Consider the following 19,465-nt stretch of genomic DNA (forward strand, 5'->3'; position numbering starts at 1 on the left):
AGACCCAGCTAGGGACCCTCAGAGGTCAAGACAAACTTCTCCCACCCTCACAGTGGCCACACAAATAAATGAGCTTTGAGCGTAAGGAGTGTTGTGACTAAGAAGTCACAGAAAGCTTACTGCACCTGGGGGCACCTGTGCTTGATGCAGAAAGAACACATCCAGGTGCTCCATGCAAAAGGGGCCATGCCTAGCAAGAGGAACAACCAGAAGAAGAAGAGCCCCAGAGGACATGCAAGGACAGGCAGTCCATTGTAGCTGAGGGCCAGCACAGGAGATGGGAAGCTGATGGAATATCTGGGATCGAGACTGGGAAGGACTGAGCAGCCCTCGAAGGGGCCTAGACATGGGGGGGGGGGGAGCAGCAGTAAGCCAGAAACATAGGATTCAGGGCTGGTGGTACAACACCTACATTTGTAGAGGCATGAACCTTTACCCCTAATGCATATGCAGTATTGCAAACCATTATCACAATAAACATGGCCATTAAATTTAATTTTAAAAGGAAACGTTGGTGGTGGGTCTGGAAGACAAGCAACCTTGGTCACACCAAGAAAGTAGCCCAGGCTAAAGGAAGTAAAAACACCAACGGAGAGGGAGAAAAAGCAGCATCTGTTCTGAAGAGGAACAGATCGAACTTGGCTTCCGACTCCATTAAAGCCACCAGGAAAGGAGGTTTGGAGGGGAGGAAGACTGCTGGAGACTGCAATGCCTTTCCCCACTGGAGTGTGTGAGAGGAGGAAGTCTGGGAGGAGACATGGCTGGTTTTAGATATGCTTATTAGTGTGAGTTCTCTGAAGCACAATGGTGACATCCAGGAGTCAGTTAGAAATAGAAGCTGTCATACAAGGAATAGGGCTCACCTGGAGGAGATTTAGGCACTAGCACTGCAGAGAGTACAGTTAAATCTGCAGAGGGCAGAGAACCACCCAGAGGAAGCAAGAAATAAGCCAAAATAAGGGACCCCGAAACTAAAAACATTAACATAGTAAAAGGGAAATGCATGAAGGGCACTAAAAAGAAACCACCCTCCTGCAAAAAAAATAAATAAATAAAAGGAAAAGCAAGAGAGAGTGATACTGAAAGAGGAGAAAGTCTAAAAGAAAAAAGAGCGATTAATGCTGTCAAGTACTAGAGACAAACAGGGTAAGGACCAAAAAGAAATTTTTAGATTTGCTCAGAGAGCTTCTGTCTGATTTGTTATCTCTCTCAAAAGATGCTCTTCTGGGGACACTATATCCTCATCAAAGCAACTGAGGGAATGTCACAACAGGCAACATGCTGCTAGTCTTGAAGATAGGAGCGACTGGGACCTATTAAGGGAAATCATAAAATATTAATTCAGTGCTGAGTTTTTCTCATTTCCAACAAAGCAAGAAGGACAGGCGCTAGTTAAGTGAACTGCATAAGAGAGAATTCCCAGGGCACTAGAGGGCAGCAGTAATTTCCAAGGCAGATTTAACCATAAAGACCATATACAATCACTTAGGAATCAAATTCCAAATAACAATTTTTAAATGAAAAGAGGCTATTTACCTCATGTTCCTTGATGAGACCCTTGGTCCTGCCTCTGCGGATTAGTTTCTTCTCCTTATTTATTTGCTTTTCCAGCTTCGAAATGCTGTCACTAAGTTTTCCTTTTTCAATATCTATATTTAGTTGTTGAAAATACAAAGACATTTCATGATGAAGAGGCTGCAGTGAAAACAAAGGCACAGATTAGCCACTGGGACAGAACATATTGAAAAAAAGTGTTGACTAAAAACACAATGAAAATATTTGTAGCACCAAAGAACTGGAGGCGCAGAGCTTAAATGAAGTTTGATTCATGCTTGTTTGTCTATGCTTTAAAATATACCAGACTCATTTTTTTTTCTTTCTAGCAACATGTGTTTTCAGTTGTGAAAGACACTGTTAAGAGAATCAAAAGACAAGGTGCAGCCTGGAAGAAAACAGCTGCAAAATGCATATGGGAACTTATGGAGGCAAAACATGTAAATATGTGTGCACTGGTTGGGATTCTGGAACAGACAAAGGACATTCGGAGAAAATGGAAGATACAAATAAAGAATAAGTGTTAGCTGATAATGTATCAATATCTGACCACTGACTGCAACAAAAGCACTATATTAATATAAGGTATCAGTAACAGGGGAGTCACAAATCCTATTACACTACTGCAGATTTGATGGTGCTACTCCCATTTTTTAAGAGAAGCTCCTATAAGCTGAGCAACTTGTGCAGGGTCATAGCTGCCCAGTGAGACCTGCCTGCCACCAATGCCTATACCTACATTTCACTGAGAAACTGTGCACATGTGTCAAGATATTTTCTCAGTCAGGGTCCAATTAGGAAAGCAGTAAGTATCTAAGGCAGAGAGAATTAAGTGTAGAGAGTTGGTTATATAAGTGATTAAAAAAACAAACAAACAAAACAGAGAAAGCCAAGGGAGGACTGCAGAGATTAGCACTGGTCGGAAGTTGCTCTCGCCTGGGCAGCAGGGTCAGTCCTCAGAAGCAGGTCCATGGAACCCACAACCAGGGAGAGCAGCTGCCGGAGATGTCTGAGAGAGAAAACCTTTGGACTCCCCCTTTGCTCCCTTTCAGCTATCCTCTATCAATGAACAGTGCTGTCACTGGATGATCGCAGAGCCAGCTGATGCCGGGCTCTGGGACCACCGTCTGCAGGGACCAGCAGCTCTGGGGCACACATAGATGGGGAGACGCCAGGAACGCCTCTGATGATAAGCAGGTCCAGGGTCAGATCTGTGAGCATCAGCCCCAATACACATGCTTATTCTTACCTCCCACTTGGCACAGACATCTCTGCTCTTTGCTTCCAAAGACAGTTTTGCTTCCTCGGTTTCATTATTTTTCAGTTCTTCAACAGCTTTCAAGTATTTGGTCAGACTTTTAGTATTAAAAATGGCTATTGCTTCCTAAGGGAAAAAATACAAATAAGAACATGGAAGAGCCATTCTACTGCCAAATCCTCAAAGCTAATTTTTGGTAGGTCTTTAACAGGCAGAACTGTGAAGGGAATAGGTAGACTACCTAAAGATTCTGGGAAGACTTCTTTTTGTAAATTAAGGTAGATATCCTTTTTGCATCCCTTGAAATCTTTTCAAAAGGATGGAAAATATTTATTATTTAAATGTAATTATTACACATTTGAGGTCCAGATAAGATATATTCACAATGATACAATATTTAAAGTGATTTTGGTACACCTCTGATAGATAAATAAAAGGCTTATTATAGATAAGCCACTGACAATATTTCCTCTAAAGCTCCTAACTACTGAGCAGATACCCATATTTTGTAAGCAATACAGTATCAACAGTATACCTGCACATATTGTTGAGTAACGTTACAATAAGACAAATTTATACTAAGGTTAACAAGGCGAATATTGAACATTGTGCACAAGCATTTTTATGCTACAAGAAGATAATACAATCTATCAACTGCAAAGTTTTACCTAGGACCTGGCACAGGGGAGGAGCAGCAGGGAAGGTGAAACTGCCTGCAGGAATGTGCTTGTGCCTCACCTCATCCTACCTGCTCTTACTATTACCTGGCACTAGTCTGAGGGCAGAAACCTGGCTTATGCTCTGCAAATGTCAGAACCAAAAGTAGTTTAAGCCTGTGACAAAGGCAGAAAATCTGCAGGAGACAAAAAAATGAATAATAGTTAAACTGTATGAAAATCCATCCCTACACTCGTTATGTATTTATTAGGGGCCCTCAGAGGAGAGACAGATGCAGCACTGAGCCCCAGGGACCTGCTCCAAGGTCCCAGGGGGAATGCTAAATGTATGACCAGGGAAACACTGTACCCCGCATGCTAAATGTATGACCAGGGAAACACTGTACCCCGCATGCTGGTGGGGAGCTCCCACAGCTCATGTGCTTCTCTGGATCCTGTGGGTCTTGGGGTAAAGATTTTGCTAATGTTGTTAAAAACAAATCTATTTCACTAAGTGCCTGAGAAAAAGATGAAACTCCTGGCCACAGATTTTATTTTTTAGATTAATTAACTTTTTTACATTGTTATTTTGGGACAGTATGTGATTTCTCCCCTCAGGTGTGGTCCCTGTGGGCCTCCTACCACCACAGCACCTGTGATCATCACCACAGTCCCTTATGATCCTGCCTCCCCCATTTGGCCTCAGATTTTAAAAGGTTGTCTGGGAAAGGAAAATGGTGTAAGAACAGACACCTCTCTCTCTCCTCTCTCTGGTAGAGAAGGGCTCTGGGGCTCTATTTGTTCCTTTCCTTCTCCCTCAGGCTGGCTGTATTATTCTTCTGAAACTCAGCCTACAGCCTAGTACTTATTCAGAACAACCAGTGACTCAGTTCAACGATCTCAGCAACCAGGCAGTAAAAGTGAGGAAGACAGGGAATTTGTCAAAGTCAGTGGCATAGGGTCCAGCAGATGAGGGCTTTTGAGATCATGGAAAAAGCAATGATGGAATGGCTGATAACAGGGTCCAGTATGGCTTAACCAATCCAAAAAGCCAAAAGGGGGTGAGGTCCAGAAAACAGTAAGAAGAGGCCACAGGGAGAGAGAAGAGAGGTTCCCATGGGAGCTAATTTTCTTAAAAGACTGGGAGTCGAGGTGTGGGATTATAGCTTTACCTCATCTTTACAACCCCAAAGGCCTAGTTAATTTTAAATGGTCATTAAGTGTTTTAAAGGTTGAATTTGCCTCAATTTAAAAAGGTCCAAGGGTAATGACCTTGTTTTACCTTCTTCATCCCCCACCCCCAGTACATGTTATGGTGGTAATTAACTGCAAGTCTCTGCTGTGGCTGCATCTTAAGCTGCCAATCAAATCATTAAAAAATCAGCATAAAATTATGTGCATAGACAGAACATGGTTGGATCTTTAGCTACTGACAAGCGCATGTCCAAAAATAACTTTTATCACAGTATATTGAAATAAAGGTGTTTCTTTACATTCAGAGAATTTCAACTATTTAAAGTATTTTCACATGCCTTGTTTTCCTTTAAAAACTCACCACAAATCTGGCAGGTGGATAGGGCTCAAATTTAGAGGGTCCAAAAGTTAGAGAAACTAACCCTGTACTCAATGCCATTCAATCAGCCATGTTCTTTATACTCTCATCATGTCCATTCAGTCTACAATAAAATCTGAATTTTAAAAATTTTTCATTTGAATGATTATTTTTAACTGCCTCCAAGACAATGTATGAAATGAGAATTTTTTTAAAGTTACCCTAATTCCGTACATGATTGCAATAATGGGAACATTATGATTTCAAATAACATAGGTAGGTAATAATATTCTACATTTAATGGTAAAAGGAGACCCACCTTATATTTTGAAATCAGATCACTCTGGCTCTCTCTTTGGTCAAGTAGCTGCTCAGCCCTCATAATGTATGATTCAAGTTCCTTCTGTGATTCTTCCACCTTCAGCCTGACATCCAGGTCTGGTGAAACCTCAGCTGCATTCTTCAACACCACACCTAATTTGACCATACTGATCTGTGAAGACAAGAAAATTCTCAACTCTTGGCCCCACTTTTCAGTAAATTTCTAAGTACATTTTTTGAGCAACAACTTCTATTTTTCCACCAGACAGACATAAGAGTTATTTATTATATTTCTCTTTTCCATTATGTGCTGAATTATAAAGAAATATATGCAATATTTGCATAACATTTCCAAACACAGCAACCTTCCTCCTATGCACCCCCTTACCCCCGTGACCACTAGATTTTAAAGATTAAATTCACTGAACAGTGGATATTAAAGAGAGACCTGAACTTTCTCTTTAGCTTCTTGAATCTTTGCCTGAAGTCCAGCAGTGAGAACATGTTGGAAGGACTCCTGGCTTGAGATATTTTGTACATCCATGTGTAAAGTATCTTCAGTTCTAGATACAAGTTCTTCATACATAGAGCCTTTGGCAATAAGGTGCTATTAAAGCAAGATCATAAAACACATTCTAGTTACATGTTAAACATTAACTTCATCAGAAAATTATTGAAAATTTCCTATCTAAAACGAGGTGTATTTGTACTCAAAACTGTTATTTTAAAATTTTTGAAATTTTATATTAATACAACAAATTCTGAGCTACTAATCTTTTATATATATGTTTTCTAATACAGTAGGCACTTCAATAACATAAAGACAAGAAGTAATACAATGCCAGTTGGGAAAAACTAACTTCGAGTAGTTATTAACCTTAAAATGAAGTTGTTCTAGGCCAAAACAACTGGAAGGGAATTCAGTATTGCTACTGGAGAAAATGACTACAGGAGTATCATCTTTTTAGAACCATGCTTTATACACCATATCCAAAATAAATTTCAGATGGATCAGAAAGTTATATACAAAATATAAAACTACAAAAGTAACAAAGTATCCGTGAAAATTAATCTGCTTTCTGAATGTGGAGGGGTTTTGTAGGCGTCTAAGTGGGGATAGAAAAGATGCCATAATGTACCCTGTGCAAGCTCAGCTGCCAGAGTGGAGGACTACAGAATGGACATGTGTAAAAGACGACACAGATCTGGGGGAGGAGTGGGGAAAAACAAAGGACTACATAGATATAAAAATCTGTGTAAAACAAACAACTCAAAAGTCAACAACTTAGTTAAAAATATTTGCCATAAAAATGAAAATGAGTCATGAGTCATGATTCCAAGAGCTCAAAATTCACTAAGAAAAGTACTAGTAATGCCAAGAAAACTCAGAATATACAAAAATAGTTCTCATCAATACATAAAAGTTTAATCTGACATGCAATCAAATAAGAAAAATTTTTAAAATAATGCATACCACTTTTCATTTATCAAATTAGCAAAAAAGAAAAAAAAGTTTAGTTACAACTCAAAGGTGGCATGAAGATAATAAATTCTATTTTGTGGCCCTCCCTGGTGATGCAGTGGGTTAAAGCACAGCACTGTAATGGCTGCAGCCATTTCAGTGCAAGTTCAATCCCGGGCCCTGGAGGTGACCCACATGGCATGGCAGGCCTCTCCTGACCCACCCACTGCTCCCCTCAGCAGTGTACTTTCTCATTCTGCCTGTTCTGCTTCCCACTCTGTATCTGGTGAAGCCTTTCACCACCCTTGCACCTGTGGCCTGTACTGTTCTGTATGCAAAAATAAATAAATCCTCATAAAATAAAAAATTATATTTTGTGATATCAGCTATTGTAAATACTGATGTCATTTATCTTAGAGTAGTGTAATTATGGTAATTTTATTTTCCTTTTATTTAAATGTTCAAATATTAGTTTAGCATGCTCATTATAATTTCAATGTTTTTTTTTTTTTTTAAAGATTTACTTATTTGTGCATACAGAACTGGGGTACAGGCCAGAGGTGCAATTCTCTGGGGTGAGAGGATTCACCAGAGACAGAGCGGGGAGCAGAACAGGCAGATCGACGAAGTTCACTGCTGAGGGGAGCAGCGGGCGGGTCAGGAGAGGTCTGCCACGCCATGTGGTCACCTCCGGGGCATGCGAGAATCGAACTCATGCGGAAGTGGCTTTAGCTTCTCAGTGCAGTGCTTTAACCCACTGCACCGCCAGAGAGGGCCCCAATGTTTTCTCTTAATAAAAAGTAATTAAAGTAAAAAACAAATATTCAAACAAAAACCAAACAAGAAAGGTAAAGCATGTAAAGAAAAATTTCCTTATTTTCCCCATCCCTCCTTTTGTTGTCATTCAATCTATAAAATATAAAAAATTTTACACATCCATTTAAAAAAAACCCATTTTATGTTTATGATGCGCCAAGAAATGTGCCGGAGCTGGGTATAATGCAGGATCAAGATAGCAGTAACTATGTGTATGTCATTAGACAATTTTCTATGAATATAAATGCAGAAAGTGTAAAAAAAAACACAACTGTTTTAAAAGACACAAAAAGGAACACATCACCAGCACTGCCCAAGCAGTTGCATTTCAAGATACTTTATATCTTGATTCAATAGAGAGCTATTTAATTCTCTAACAAAAGTCTATTCCATCTTCCCAGTGGACACAAAAATGTTAATTTGAAGGGAAACCTGCACTCCTACGTTTATGACAGCACTATTCACAGTAACTAAAATGTGGAAACAACCTAAATGCCCCAAAACAGATGAGTCTATCAAAGAGATGTGGCATATATACACAATGGAACACTACTCAGCAATCAAAAAGATAAACTCACGCTATTTGCAGCAATATGGATGGAACTAAAAGGGACCATGCTCAGTGAAATAAGTCAGAAGGAAAACAAAAAATATTGGGTGGTTTCACTTAAGAAAGAATATAGGGAAACTGAAAAAGGTCCAGAAGGAAAAAAAAAAAAAGACAAAAGTAGTAGGCATATTACAGATCTGAGACATTCAGCAGGGGAGGGGAGGAAAGGATCAAACCAGGGGAAGGGCAAACCCAAGGTACTATGGTGATGGTTCACAGGTTAAATGGTGATGGGCGACTTATGGGAATTACATTTGAGGAGAGAAATCAAATATTGTACAAAAATGATGTATAAAAAATAAATTTTTTTTGAAAAAAATATCCTGAGGATCATTTTGTTTTGAAAAAATTTTAAAAATAATGAATGTCTTCATTTTTTCATTGAAATAAATTCTAGATATAGCATAAATATTAAAAATAAAAGTAGTGAAGCCATGGCAGATGGCACAGATATATATTTTCAAAACCATAAACAGATTTATTCTCATAAACAAGGAAAACACAAGATGCTAATTATATACACTTTAGAAATATAGATTTAGGAGGATTCTATCAATGCCTTTTTCCAGGAAACATCTTGTAATTTATAACATGCTTAATATGTTTTATAGCTGAGCTGGAACTCAGTAAAAATCTCAATTGAAACTTCTTTCCTAGAAGAATTTAGTGATATTAAAAAAAAAAATCTCTTGCTTCATTGCTTTTCAATGAGTCAACAGCCTGAGAACTAAGAGAAAGGCCCTTCGAACATCAGTCACCCTCCCTGCACTGTGGAAAGAAGGGGTTTCCTCAGTAGGTAAGCTTTCACAGCATGGCTTGTATAATCTCTTATAGTCACACTGCACTGAGCTAACTGAGACCGAATTTACTCGTCTCTTCATTGACTTCTGAAATGGGAAGACTATGTTAATCTTCATTGTACAGCTTGAAAATTAGTCCAAGACTTAGTCTCCCATGGCATTAGTAATATTCGTCTACCTTGTGTTTTCAACTGAAATCACAGCAAATGATCCAGAGACGTCAATCTTTGCTATTTTTTTTAAAATGCCAATAAAGAAAATTCAAACAAGTAGGCTTAATTTCTATGTACTTGAGAACTTTTAATACTTTTAATACTCCTACAAACAAGAAAGCTGATCTTTTAATACTTTCATACTCATACCTTCAAAGAGCCTTCCATTGTAGGATCAACATCATCTTGATTTCTCAGAATATGTAAAACAGACTTGGTTTCTGCCTCCCAGGTTTCCACTTGACTGATGAGTCTTTCAACCTCTTCAGCCACTTTTGCTTGCTCTGTGAATTGTTCCTTTTCTTTTTCATGTTCTTCCCCAGCCTACAAACATTTAAAATTATCACTGAGAAAATGACAACATTTACATTTTGAAATAATTTTCAATTTTAAGAAGTTATACTTCATTTTTCCCTGAAGAGTACTAGTTCAGTACATTTAAATGATTTGAGACCTAGTTTGGGGACAATGATGCTCATATGTTATGAGAGCATATATCACTTTAGAAATTAAGTTGTGTTCTTTTTTCTTAATTTATACTGTTCCAACAGATAGAAAAATTAAAGGCTAGAAAACTAGAGTACACTTTTTTTTTTAAGATTTATTTGTGCATACAGAACTGGGGTGCAGGCCAGAGGCTCAGGGGCGGTGAGAGGCTTCACCAGAGACAGAGCGGGGAACAGAACAGGCAGAACAGGCAGATCGAAGAAGTACACTGCTGAGGGGAGCAGCGGGCGGGTCAGGAGAGGTCTGCCGCGCCATATGGTCACCTGAGGGGCAGGAGGGAATCGAACTCATGCGGAAGCGGCTTTAGATTCTCAGTGCTGTGCTTTAACCCGCTGCGCCACCAGGGAGGGCCAGAGTACACTTTTTAAAAGTTTTCATAAAATTTAATTAAATACCGCTATTGGTAATAGTAACTATGAAACATTTAAAGAAGACAAATTTTTAGCAAATTTGTTAATTTACCTTCAATATTTCTGCACTAATTAACCCTCAGTATTCTATAAGTCAATACAATACAGCTTTACATGAAAAACAAATTCTAAAAGTTCTTTTAAATCAGATAGCATTTTAAATGCCTCAGAAGAATCTACTCTAAAAGGAGACTGCACAAATTCATATCTTTCAAGATTTTCTCTGAGTAGGTCTAGTAATAGAGGGAAAACACTGGCACTCCATCTTGGCAGGAGCCAAGCCAGCTAACCACTGCTTTCTTAAGTAAAGCTATATAAATTATCATTCTGAAGGAGGTGTGTTTCCCAAAAACCATAGGTTTCAGACCCTACAGGTGTATGCCTTTGTTATCTTCCAAATCACTGAACAAAGAAGGAAATAAAATTATATATTTTCCTCCTCTAAGAAGGAAGGCACACAGACGAGGGCTAGGCCAATAGCTACACAATCGCTGGGAACTAATCAGATTTAGTCTGACCTAAATCTTCCACAGTCAGAATTCACAACTGTTTCCATTTCTGGAATTCCCCAGTGAGTGGGACACAGGTCTTATACCTACTTCATGAAGGTGATCACTTAAGCATTTTCCTGGAAAATTATCTAAATATACATCGATTTGATATAGTATTTAAAAGAAAAGTAGTAAAGATAAGGTAACTCTATATACAGATAAAATACATAAAGTATAACTATTTTACCTGTATGTTTTGATTGTGATTTTCAGGACATTCTATTGACATATCCACTGAAAAATCAACATTTGTTTTTTCCTCTTTAGATAGCTGTAAATTTCCAGAACTGTCAAGCATGGGCTCAAGCTGTTTTTTTATAAGTGGCAGGTTCATTTCCTAAAAGTAATTAACTTTATAAAACTTAATGATATTTTTTATGCTGAGGTATATTATTATACACAACATTATTATAAACAACACATGAATAATGTATTCAATAGTTTTTGAATTTATCAATGAGTGACAATGTTCTAAAATATGAGCATTTTCTATTACATTCCTAGGAATAACTGAAAGTTAAATTATTTCCTAAAGATTTACTTTCATGAGACACTACGCTAAACAGAAATTTCAGTATATATTCTCAAAGAGCTTGCAATCCAGTAGGCAAGAATGGAATGCTCATGCTATCCTTCAATGGTAAACCAATTTTAACTAAAAAGCTGTATTCTGTACAAGAATATTCCTAGTAGCATTATTAACAAGTTAAAAAAAAAAGTGGAAAGAAAGCAAATGTGTAGTGCTGATCAATGATTTAAAACATTTTAAAATCAGTGATTTAAAAAATTTGACATAGGCAGCTATCTTCAAATCAAAAGGAAATGCTACACAGGTTGAAGAACATCATGCTAAGTGGAAAAGTCAGACACAAAGTCCACATATTATAGGATTCCATTTATGTGAGCTATCCAGAAAAGGTAAATGATAGAAAAGTAGATGAGTGGTTGTCTTACAATGGGGAGACTTGGAGAAAACAGGGAGAGATGGCTAAAATGGGCACCATTTCCTTATGAGGTGATGATTATGGTAATGGCCACAAAACTCTGAACATACTAAAAATCACTGAGTTATGTAACTTATATAAGTGAGTGAATGATACAGTATATGAATTACACCTCCAATAAATACTTTACCACAGAAAGAACTTACAAGTTGGGTTTTTGTAATAAACTTTCTCCATCTTTTATTCAGTCTTCTCAGTTCTTTAGAAATAGATAATCCAACTTCATCATTGCTCACTTGAATTAAGAAAGTCCCCACTTCATTTAAAGTAACATGGTCTAGATTCCACTGGGATAGTGTCTCAAAGGGAACCTATATAACATAAAAGTAACGTCATATTTAACTACATGATTTTTGTCCACCAGAAACTCAGGTGTTAAATCTTGTAATCACTCAAATGGAAAAATGAAACATTTAAAAACATAAGTTTATTTTGAATGTGTTATAAGCTATCCAGCACTCCACATCTTATATTTCATTTTCTACAAATTAGTAATATCTTTTATTTCATTTTCTAGAACTTAGTGATATATATTCCAAAAGCTAGCTATAATGTTTCTGTAAATTATGCTTCTGTAAGTGTCCTCACCCTTATACACACACACACACACAAATACACATACATTAGGAAGACAGGAAACTCTTTGCAAGACAATGGAGAATTTTTCCAATACTTTTACTTTTGTTTCCTGCCTTCTCATTTTTTACATAAAAAATGAGGGTTGTCAACCAAAATGGAGGGGTAGAGCAGGGGATCAAATTGCCATTAGACTACAAATACCTCTTTAATCTGTGCCTTCTTTGTCTCCTCAAAACAAGTCTTTAATAAGTGGAGTTTTTCCACATAAGTAGCCCAACACTTTAGAACTTTCTGTAGAGTGGACCTGATATCATGTATATTTTTTCTACACATACAAAGATTATATTCCACCATTCCATATTGTTTACTAATATCCTGATATTCACCACCTATATTGTTAACAAAAGAAAGTTATCTTAGAAAAGTTTATTAATAAATTCGTACTAAATTTGTTAACTAAAATTATGCATATTTACTGACAGAGGAAAAGTAAATATATATTCTGATGATATTGCAAGTGAATGAAAGATATTCCCAGAGAAAACACACATTTAAAACTAATTTCTAAAACATTAAATGTATAAAGAAAAAAAAAAAGAAATAATATTTTTAAGTGTTGGTCATCCCATTAAAAAGTGTCTATATATGGGATATAACATTACCCAAATTCTTATGACTTTCTTCACATTTTTGAAAAGAATTTTCAAGTTCAGCTAGGACCTCTTTTTCTTCAATAAATTTCTGCAAGTGGAGAGGAGGAAAAAAATCATGTTGACAGTTTTTCATTTTTAAAAATGTGCCAAGAAATCTAAAGACGAGATGAAGTTCTGGGCATCAACAGTTCTTTGACTTTACTACTACAAATTTGAATAGGGGAAAAGAACAACTCCTGAGGAAAACTAACAGAGGTCTAGAAGACATAAAATAAGAAGAACATTATTTAGGTACAAGCCTGACAAACTTTATCTTAATGTGACATGGTTCAGTAATGGTCTTTCTCTCTGGAGAAAAGGCAATTTAAGAAATTACAGTAATTTCAAAATGTCCTACTTTGTATATTTATTAATATTGCATAATTTGTTAAGTTTCTTATTTCACATGGTTTATTAGCATAAATAATTTATATGAGCTATATTAGTTATATTAAAAAGATACCACCCATCACCACAAACTTTTGAGAAAGTACCATTAACAAAATTATGTACCCCATGCAATCATATTCTGCTCCAGAGAAACACAGAAGTAATGAAAGCTCATATTCACTGTATAATTATATATTCCCATGGTATGATCATTTAAAAGGAAAAATCAAAGAGAACAAAAGAAATAAAAACATCCAAAAGCTAATCTAGTTTAGGAAAGATGCTTGAATAGGCAGAACAATAAATAAATCATAAATTGAAAATACATTTCCCTTGTCAAATTTTTTAGCTTTTGTGCTGAAATTTACAATCTCAAATTTTTTTTCTTTGGCCCTGACTGCACAGAGAAGAAACAGAAAAAATGATGATAAGGTCTATAAAAATGACATTTGTAGGGTGCTTTCATTTTATTTAGTGTACACATTTATATTCAAATCATTTGCAACATCTTTTCCTATAAAATACAAGAACTAAAACTCCCACAAAGTCTCAAAACAAAAGGCACTACTTCTCCCTTTCTTGAAATGGAAGAGGCTAAGATTAAAATGTTGTAAAAGAAATTTAATTTTTGAATGAAATAATGAATCTGAGAGGGAAAACAAACAGTATGTCTCATAAGAGCAAGTAGGAACTTCTAATGGACATAACACTGAAACTTTATTATGTAAATTAATCTGGCTAACTTTTCATCTTCCTTAGGGTGGTAAATAATACTTTCTTTTTTACTCTTCCCTATGTTGATTTAGGAGCTATGTCTTTTCTCCAGGCAATACTGACACTAATGAAAGCTACCAAAATCATTTCAAAATCTGATAATGTAGAGGTAAGCTGTGCTAATGAAAAATGTGACCCAGCTCCCAGACATGGAGAACAGTTTCTCAAGACGGGAAATAAAACAGCTTACATGCCAGTCTTCTAGCAGGAATTCCACGGATTCTCTGGTCCCATATCTGATGTTCCAAGCACCCAATTTTGATTTTACTTCATCCAGCAAACCAAGTACTGAGCACTTATAGTAATGAAATTCTAGAAGTGGAATGTATTTTTTTCCTAAAATGTTGTTGATTCTGGAAAATATTAATGGTTTTAGAATTTAACTTAGCATTATTGATCAAAGGTAAGATAACGAGTTTGGAGGTTTTGTTTTTTTTTAAATATTGGGGCTTAAACTTTATTTTAAGCACAGAAGACTCACACATTTCTCTTCATCCTTTTTTTTTTTTCTTAAACAAAGTAAGACAAACATGGTTGAAAAGTTCTGGATAGAAATGCCACTGTAATTAAAATATTTACATATTAAAAGAGCTCTCTTGATTAAGGCTAACACCCTATTACTATCATTCTAATAAGTTCCTTTTGAGTAATGACAAAGGATGATGTGGATGGCCATCAATGAAATGAACTCTGTATTTGTGGCACTGTTAGAGGCAAGTCCATCTGAGAAGAGGAGCAACCCACCACAGTAATGGGAGCCATTATCTGGGGCCATTTTCCTTCCTCCACTTCACTGCAGTTACTTGGACTACAAGTCCCAGTACACCATGCAGGGGAGATATTGAGAACAGGGTTGGGCTGAGCACTCCCCATAAAATATGGAAGCGGGGGGCTGCTTTTTTCTTCTTTCTGTACCCTGACTTGCCTCCAGGGACTAAGGGAAGGAGAACTGGAGGAGGTGTGTGGATGAGAGAGGTGTGGAGACATTTGGAAGAGACACCTAAGAAGATACGTATGGAGAGGATGAAAATAATTTATCTTGATTTGTACTTTAATTTTGCCCTATGCCCGGTCCCTATTGTCTCTTTCTTGTTTCTCTGCCAGAATGTGCTTTAGACTTATAGCAAACTTTGCGGCCTCCCTGATTTAACTGCAGGCTGATCTTATTTGACTGGGCATTTGCCCCACAAAGGGATAGATCCACAAAGGGATTTGTAGTATTTTACTGGTAAACCTTTATCAAGAATTTTCTTGTCTCTGTATATGCACTAATTTTGAAGATCTGTCACACTAAAGTCAGCTTTGCTTTTGTGCACAAGGACAGCCAGATCCCTTTAGCTCATGCATCCCATTTGTCTGGGGTTCCTGGAAGCCCCTCAGTGGCACAACAGTATTTTAGAATTTACAAAAGCCTCATGTACCTCCTCCCATTCATCCAGTATCTTTGCAAGACACAAACAGGGTGATTATCATTAACCTATATTTGCCAGTGGAGAGACATGCTCAGAAAAACAGAGCAACGTAGCTAAAACCAATACACAGAGCTGTTTCTGACTTTTTCCATCATCATATCCTACTGTCCAATAAGAAAGGAAGTGTGCCAGCATGTTACATAACACATTAAGTGCTGTCATCAAATTGTAAAGAAGAAAACTTGTCAGAAGTTATCTAAAAAATCTACATATGGTAGTCTGTTAGCAAAATATTAGTGCTCAAACACAAACAGTATCAGCAGCTGTGAAACAGTCATGTCACCCACCGTCTCTTCAATTCCTCCAACTTCTCAGGTGGTACCAATGGCAAATGGTTTTCATCCATATTTTCAAATTCCAGGAGAGTGTTTGAATGATAATCAAATTTATCCATCAGATTCTGAAAAGAAATTTAGCTTGATGTTATTAAAAAAGAAAATGATAGGGCCCTCCCTGGTGGCTCAGTGGGTTAAAGCATGGCACTAAGAAGCTTAAGCCACTTCTGCATGAGTTCGATCCCCACCTGCACCAGAGGTGACCACATGGCGTGGCAGACCTCTCCTGACCTGCCCGCTGCTCCCCTCAGCAGTGTACTTCGTCGATCTGCCTGTTCTGCTCCCCACTCTGTCCCTGGTGAAACCTCTCACCCTCCGCATCTCTGGCCTGTACCCCAGTTCTGTATGAATAAATAAATCTTTTTAAAAAAGAAAAGAAAAGAAAATGATAGCCAAAAATGGAATTGCTTATGCTAAGCCCTAATACCTAACCTGACTGTGGTTTCAAGCCCCCTGCACTTTCAACATCTCCCAGGAATGTAGTCAGTATGGGATTTTTTGGTCAGCACCAATGAGATCATCTTTAGAGTCCCTAAAGAAAAACAAGATAATCCACCATTCCCCAGAATGGATCTCTGAAATGATGTCCTCTTCCGTTACATTTCCCCCCCTTGCCTATGAAAAAATCTTACTTTGTACAGTTTTGTAATATATTGTTTTATATATTGTTATATATTGTCCATTCCTTTGAAGGCATAAATGCTAGAAATCTCAAATATCAAAGTATTTCATGCCATTTGGTTGTTATTCCAATTTCCCACATTTTAAACTAGCCTCCTTGCCACTTTGGTGGGTTTTTTGTTTGTTTGTTTGCTTTTACATTTTGAAAGGACAGGTTTATTAGGAAAAGGAGGAAAAGAGCAAAACCTGCAGTCACAGGTGGGTAGGAGAGCTGTGTTGTGCCAGTGTCTGGGCCTGCTTTTTTCAACAGACTATATAGTTACTTGAGAATTTACAGGACTCTTGATTTATATTATTTCAACCTTAAACTAACGAGTGCTTGTGAAGAATATGATGGTATCTTTCAGGTCTCCAAAATCCCCAAAGAATCATTCTAAACCATCCTCAAATACCCACTCTATTTTTCCTCCCTTCTTTCTAGGACAAAGTCTTCCTCAAGTACCACCTCTAAAAAATTAGTCTGTAACAAATTTTTCCACGTTGCTCTGCCTTTTCCAACCTTGAATAAAGTCATTTTCTCTTGTATGAGTGCCATGGCTTCAGCGTCATTCCAGGAGGGTGGCAAATCTTCATCCATAAGCTCCTCTACCTCCTGGAGCCAAGCTTCAATTTGATGAAGGGGTGAGGGTAAGACATGATGCAGCTTTTTTTCCCACATATTAATCTAAAAAAAAAAAAAAAGGGCGGGGGGGGAGCAGGGTGGAGATGTTCTTCAATACTCTTCTAGCTTATTTCTTCATATACAATTAACTTCTATTTTTTAAAGTTTCTCTTAGCTAGTATTCAAGAAAACCTTTCTTGGCAGGTAAACTTCCTAGCTCTAAATATCACCTGACTACCAGCTGATTGAGAAGATAATTAGCTTTAAAACTGTAAGAGGAGAGGGTGTAAGGATAAAAGCAATTGTTCTGATAAATCCATAGTCAGTTATGAGGGATATCAGAAATATTTAGAGCACTCATTTAAGCAGATAGATTGCTTAATGACCAGCTTTTGAAATGTAAGCCTTGAGTTCTCAGAACTATAATTCACAAAGATTTATAGGTTATTTTCCTTACCATCCCAACCATATATTCACATTAGATCTCTCCACCACATCTCCTGAGTTTCTGCCCTTCATTAAAGCCCACCTTTCACCACCACCCCACCACCCCCACATCCCAGGGAACCTCCTCCTTCCTCAGCCTTCTCACTACTCCCTTATGCACAGGAGCCACACAGATGCCAACAACAGGCAGCACTGCTTCACCACAGGGAAACCTTCTGAGAAATGCCTCATTACATGATTTCATCATTGTGGGAAATCCCAGACACACTTAGACAAACCTAGACAGTAACAGTCTGGACCACTACACTCCTCAGCTAGATAAAGGACATCTTACACATGGTCTGCTGCTGAATGAAGCTATTATTATGCAGTGTGTGAGTATACTTATTTCTCCCCAAATAGACTACTCTTAGATTTTTGCTTTTCCAGCTACTTCTACCTGGATTCCCCCCACCAAACCCCATTAAGGATTGTCAAAATTCACATACACACATATACACATTCATTCATTAAGCAAATATATTTATTAATAACCTATAGCTCTAAGAGTTTGATATAAAGACACAGAAGGCTTCTGGAGTGGAGAGGGAACAGGTGGTGGTTACATTCAGACACAAACTGGATGCACACACATGACAATGCAGAAGTCCCTTAAATTTATGTGCTCGGGAATGAAAGAAAACAAAGCTATAATAACAGTTTACACAATTTAGTAATACATGAACACATAAATATTTTCCCCAAAAAATAGATAAAGCAAAAAGATACACATTAAACACATCCCAATGGTGATATGAGGAGCAAGGAAAATGGAAGGGATGTGAGGGCACAAAAAGAAATCACAACTAAATGGGTGAATGGAAATCAAGAGTAGGGCCTTGCCAAGACCGTGTGCCATGGGCAGAAGAATAAATTCAGCACAACACTCTGCTTCTCAGGGTCCACCAGCTAAATAAAAGCCACAGCTCTTGCCCAAACTTCCTAGTGGCACAACAAGGTTATACTATAGTGTGGCCAGCAATAATCTAGGTTCAGGCAGAGGAGTCTGGGGAGGACTCCATAGGAACACCAACTCCTCGCTGACAACCAGATATCTTAAACATCATAAAAATCCAGCTCCAAGACCCCTCCCTTCCTGATGATCCCACTGTGGCTTTTCATCTGAACTAAGTTGACTCTTTCATGGATTTTTTGTTTTCTTGTTCCAAAATCATCCCAAATGATTATCAAGAACAAATGAAAATGTGTGTCATTCAAACTACTTCTTCTAATGAAAGTATGAACTTTAGTCTGTATTTTCTCTTTCCACTGTAGGTCTATTAAATGAATTGTCACTTTTCTTAGAGTTAAATTGTTCTACTAGGCAAAGTCTGTATATTCTATGGGTTATTTGATTCATCATCGAATTATTCAAACACATCATTAGGTGTCCACTTCATGCCAGGCAAGTATAACCACTGAATCAAAGATTCAAGAAGAAGGGTGCTAAGTGAAGGTAAGCTAACCTTCTTTTGGGTAGTCAAATAATGCTTCTCTTCACAAAAGAGAAGCATTAAATATTAGGGGTATTTTTTTGTACTTTTGTCTTGCTTTTCTTTCAGTTTTATTGAGGTATAGTTGACAAATGAGATGGTAAGCTATTTAAAGTGTATGTGATAGAGTGATTTTATATACACATATGCTGAGAGCAGATTGCCACGATCTAATTAATAAACACACTTCTCTCTTCACATATTTATCTTCTTAAAAATATTTTGTTGGGGCCCTCCCTGGTGGCGCAG

The 19,465-nt window shown here is 37.4% G+C and overlaps 1 protein-coding gene across 2 annotated transcripts in view; it reads right to left on the reverse strand.

The window, feature by feature from the left end:
• Positions 1-19,465, reverse strand: part of SYNE2 (spectrin repeat containing, nuclear envelope 2) — a 239,253-nt gene that overhangs the window by 174,299 nt on the left and 45,489 nt on the right. For both annotated transcript variants that reach the window (XM_004681792.2, XM_004681791.2), the window contains exons 11-22: positions 17,136-17,300; positions 15,908-16,020; positions 14,339-14,501; positions 12,955-13,033; positions 12,494-12,681; positions 11,860-12,024; positions 10,897-11,046; positions 9,392-9,565; positions 5,790-5,948; positions 5,340-5,513; positions 2,804-2,938; positions 1,537-1,695 (exon numbers count right to left, since the gene is read on the reverse strand). In XM_004681792.2, the coding sequence (XP_004681849.1) occupies positions 1,537-1,695; positions 2,804-2,938; positions 5,340-5,513; positions 5,790-5,948; positions 9,392-9,565; positions 10,897-11,046; positions 11,860-12,024; positions 12,494-12,681; positions 12,955-13,033; positions 14,339-14,501; positions 15,908-16,020; positions 17,136-17,300 (1,824 nt within the window). The remainder of the gene's footprint in view (positions 1-1,536; positions 1,696-2,803; positions 2,939-5,339; positions 5,514-5,789; positions 5,949-9,391; positions 9,566-10,896; positions 11,047-11,859; positions 12,025-12,493; positions 12,682-12,954; positions 13,034-14,338; positions 14,502-15,907; positions 16,021-17,135; positions 17,301-19,465) is intronic.

This window comes from Condylura cristata, unplaced genomic scaffold (assembly GCF_000260355.1).
Source record: "Condylura cristata isolate star-nosed mole 26May11 unplaced genomic scaffold, ConCri1.0 scaffold00013, whole genome shotgun sequence".
NCBI classification, from domain to species: domain Eukaryota; kingdom Metazoa; phylum Chordata; class Mammalia; order Eulipotyphla; family Talpidae; genus Condylura; species Condylura cristata.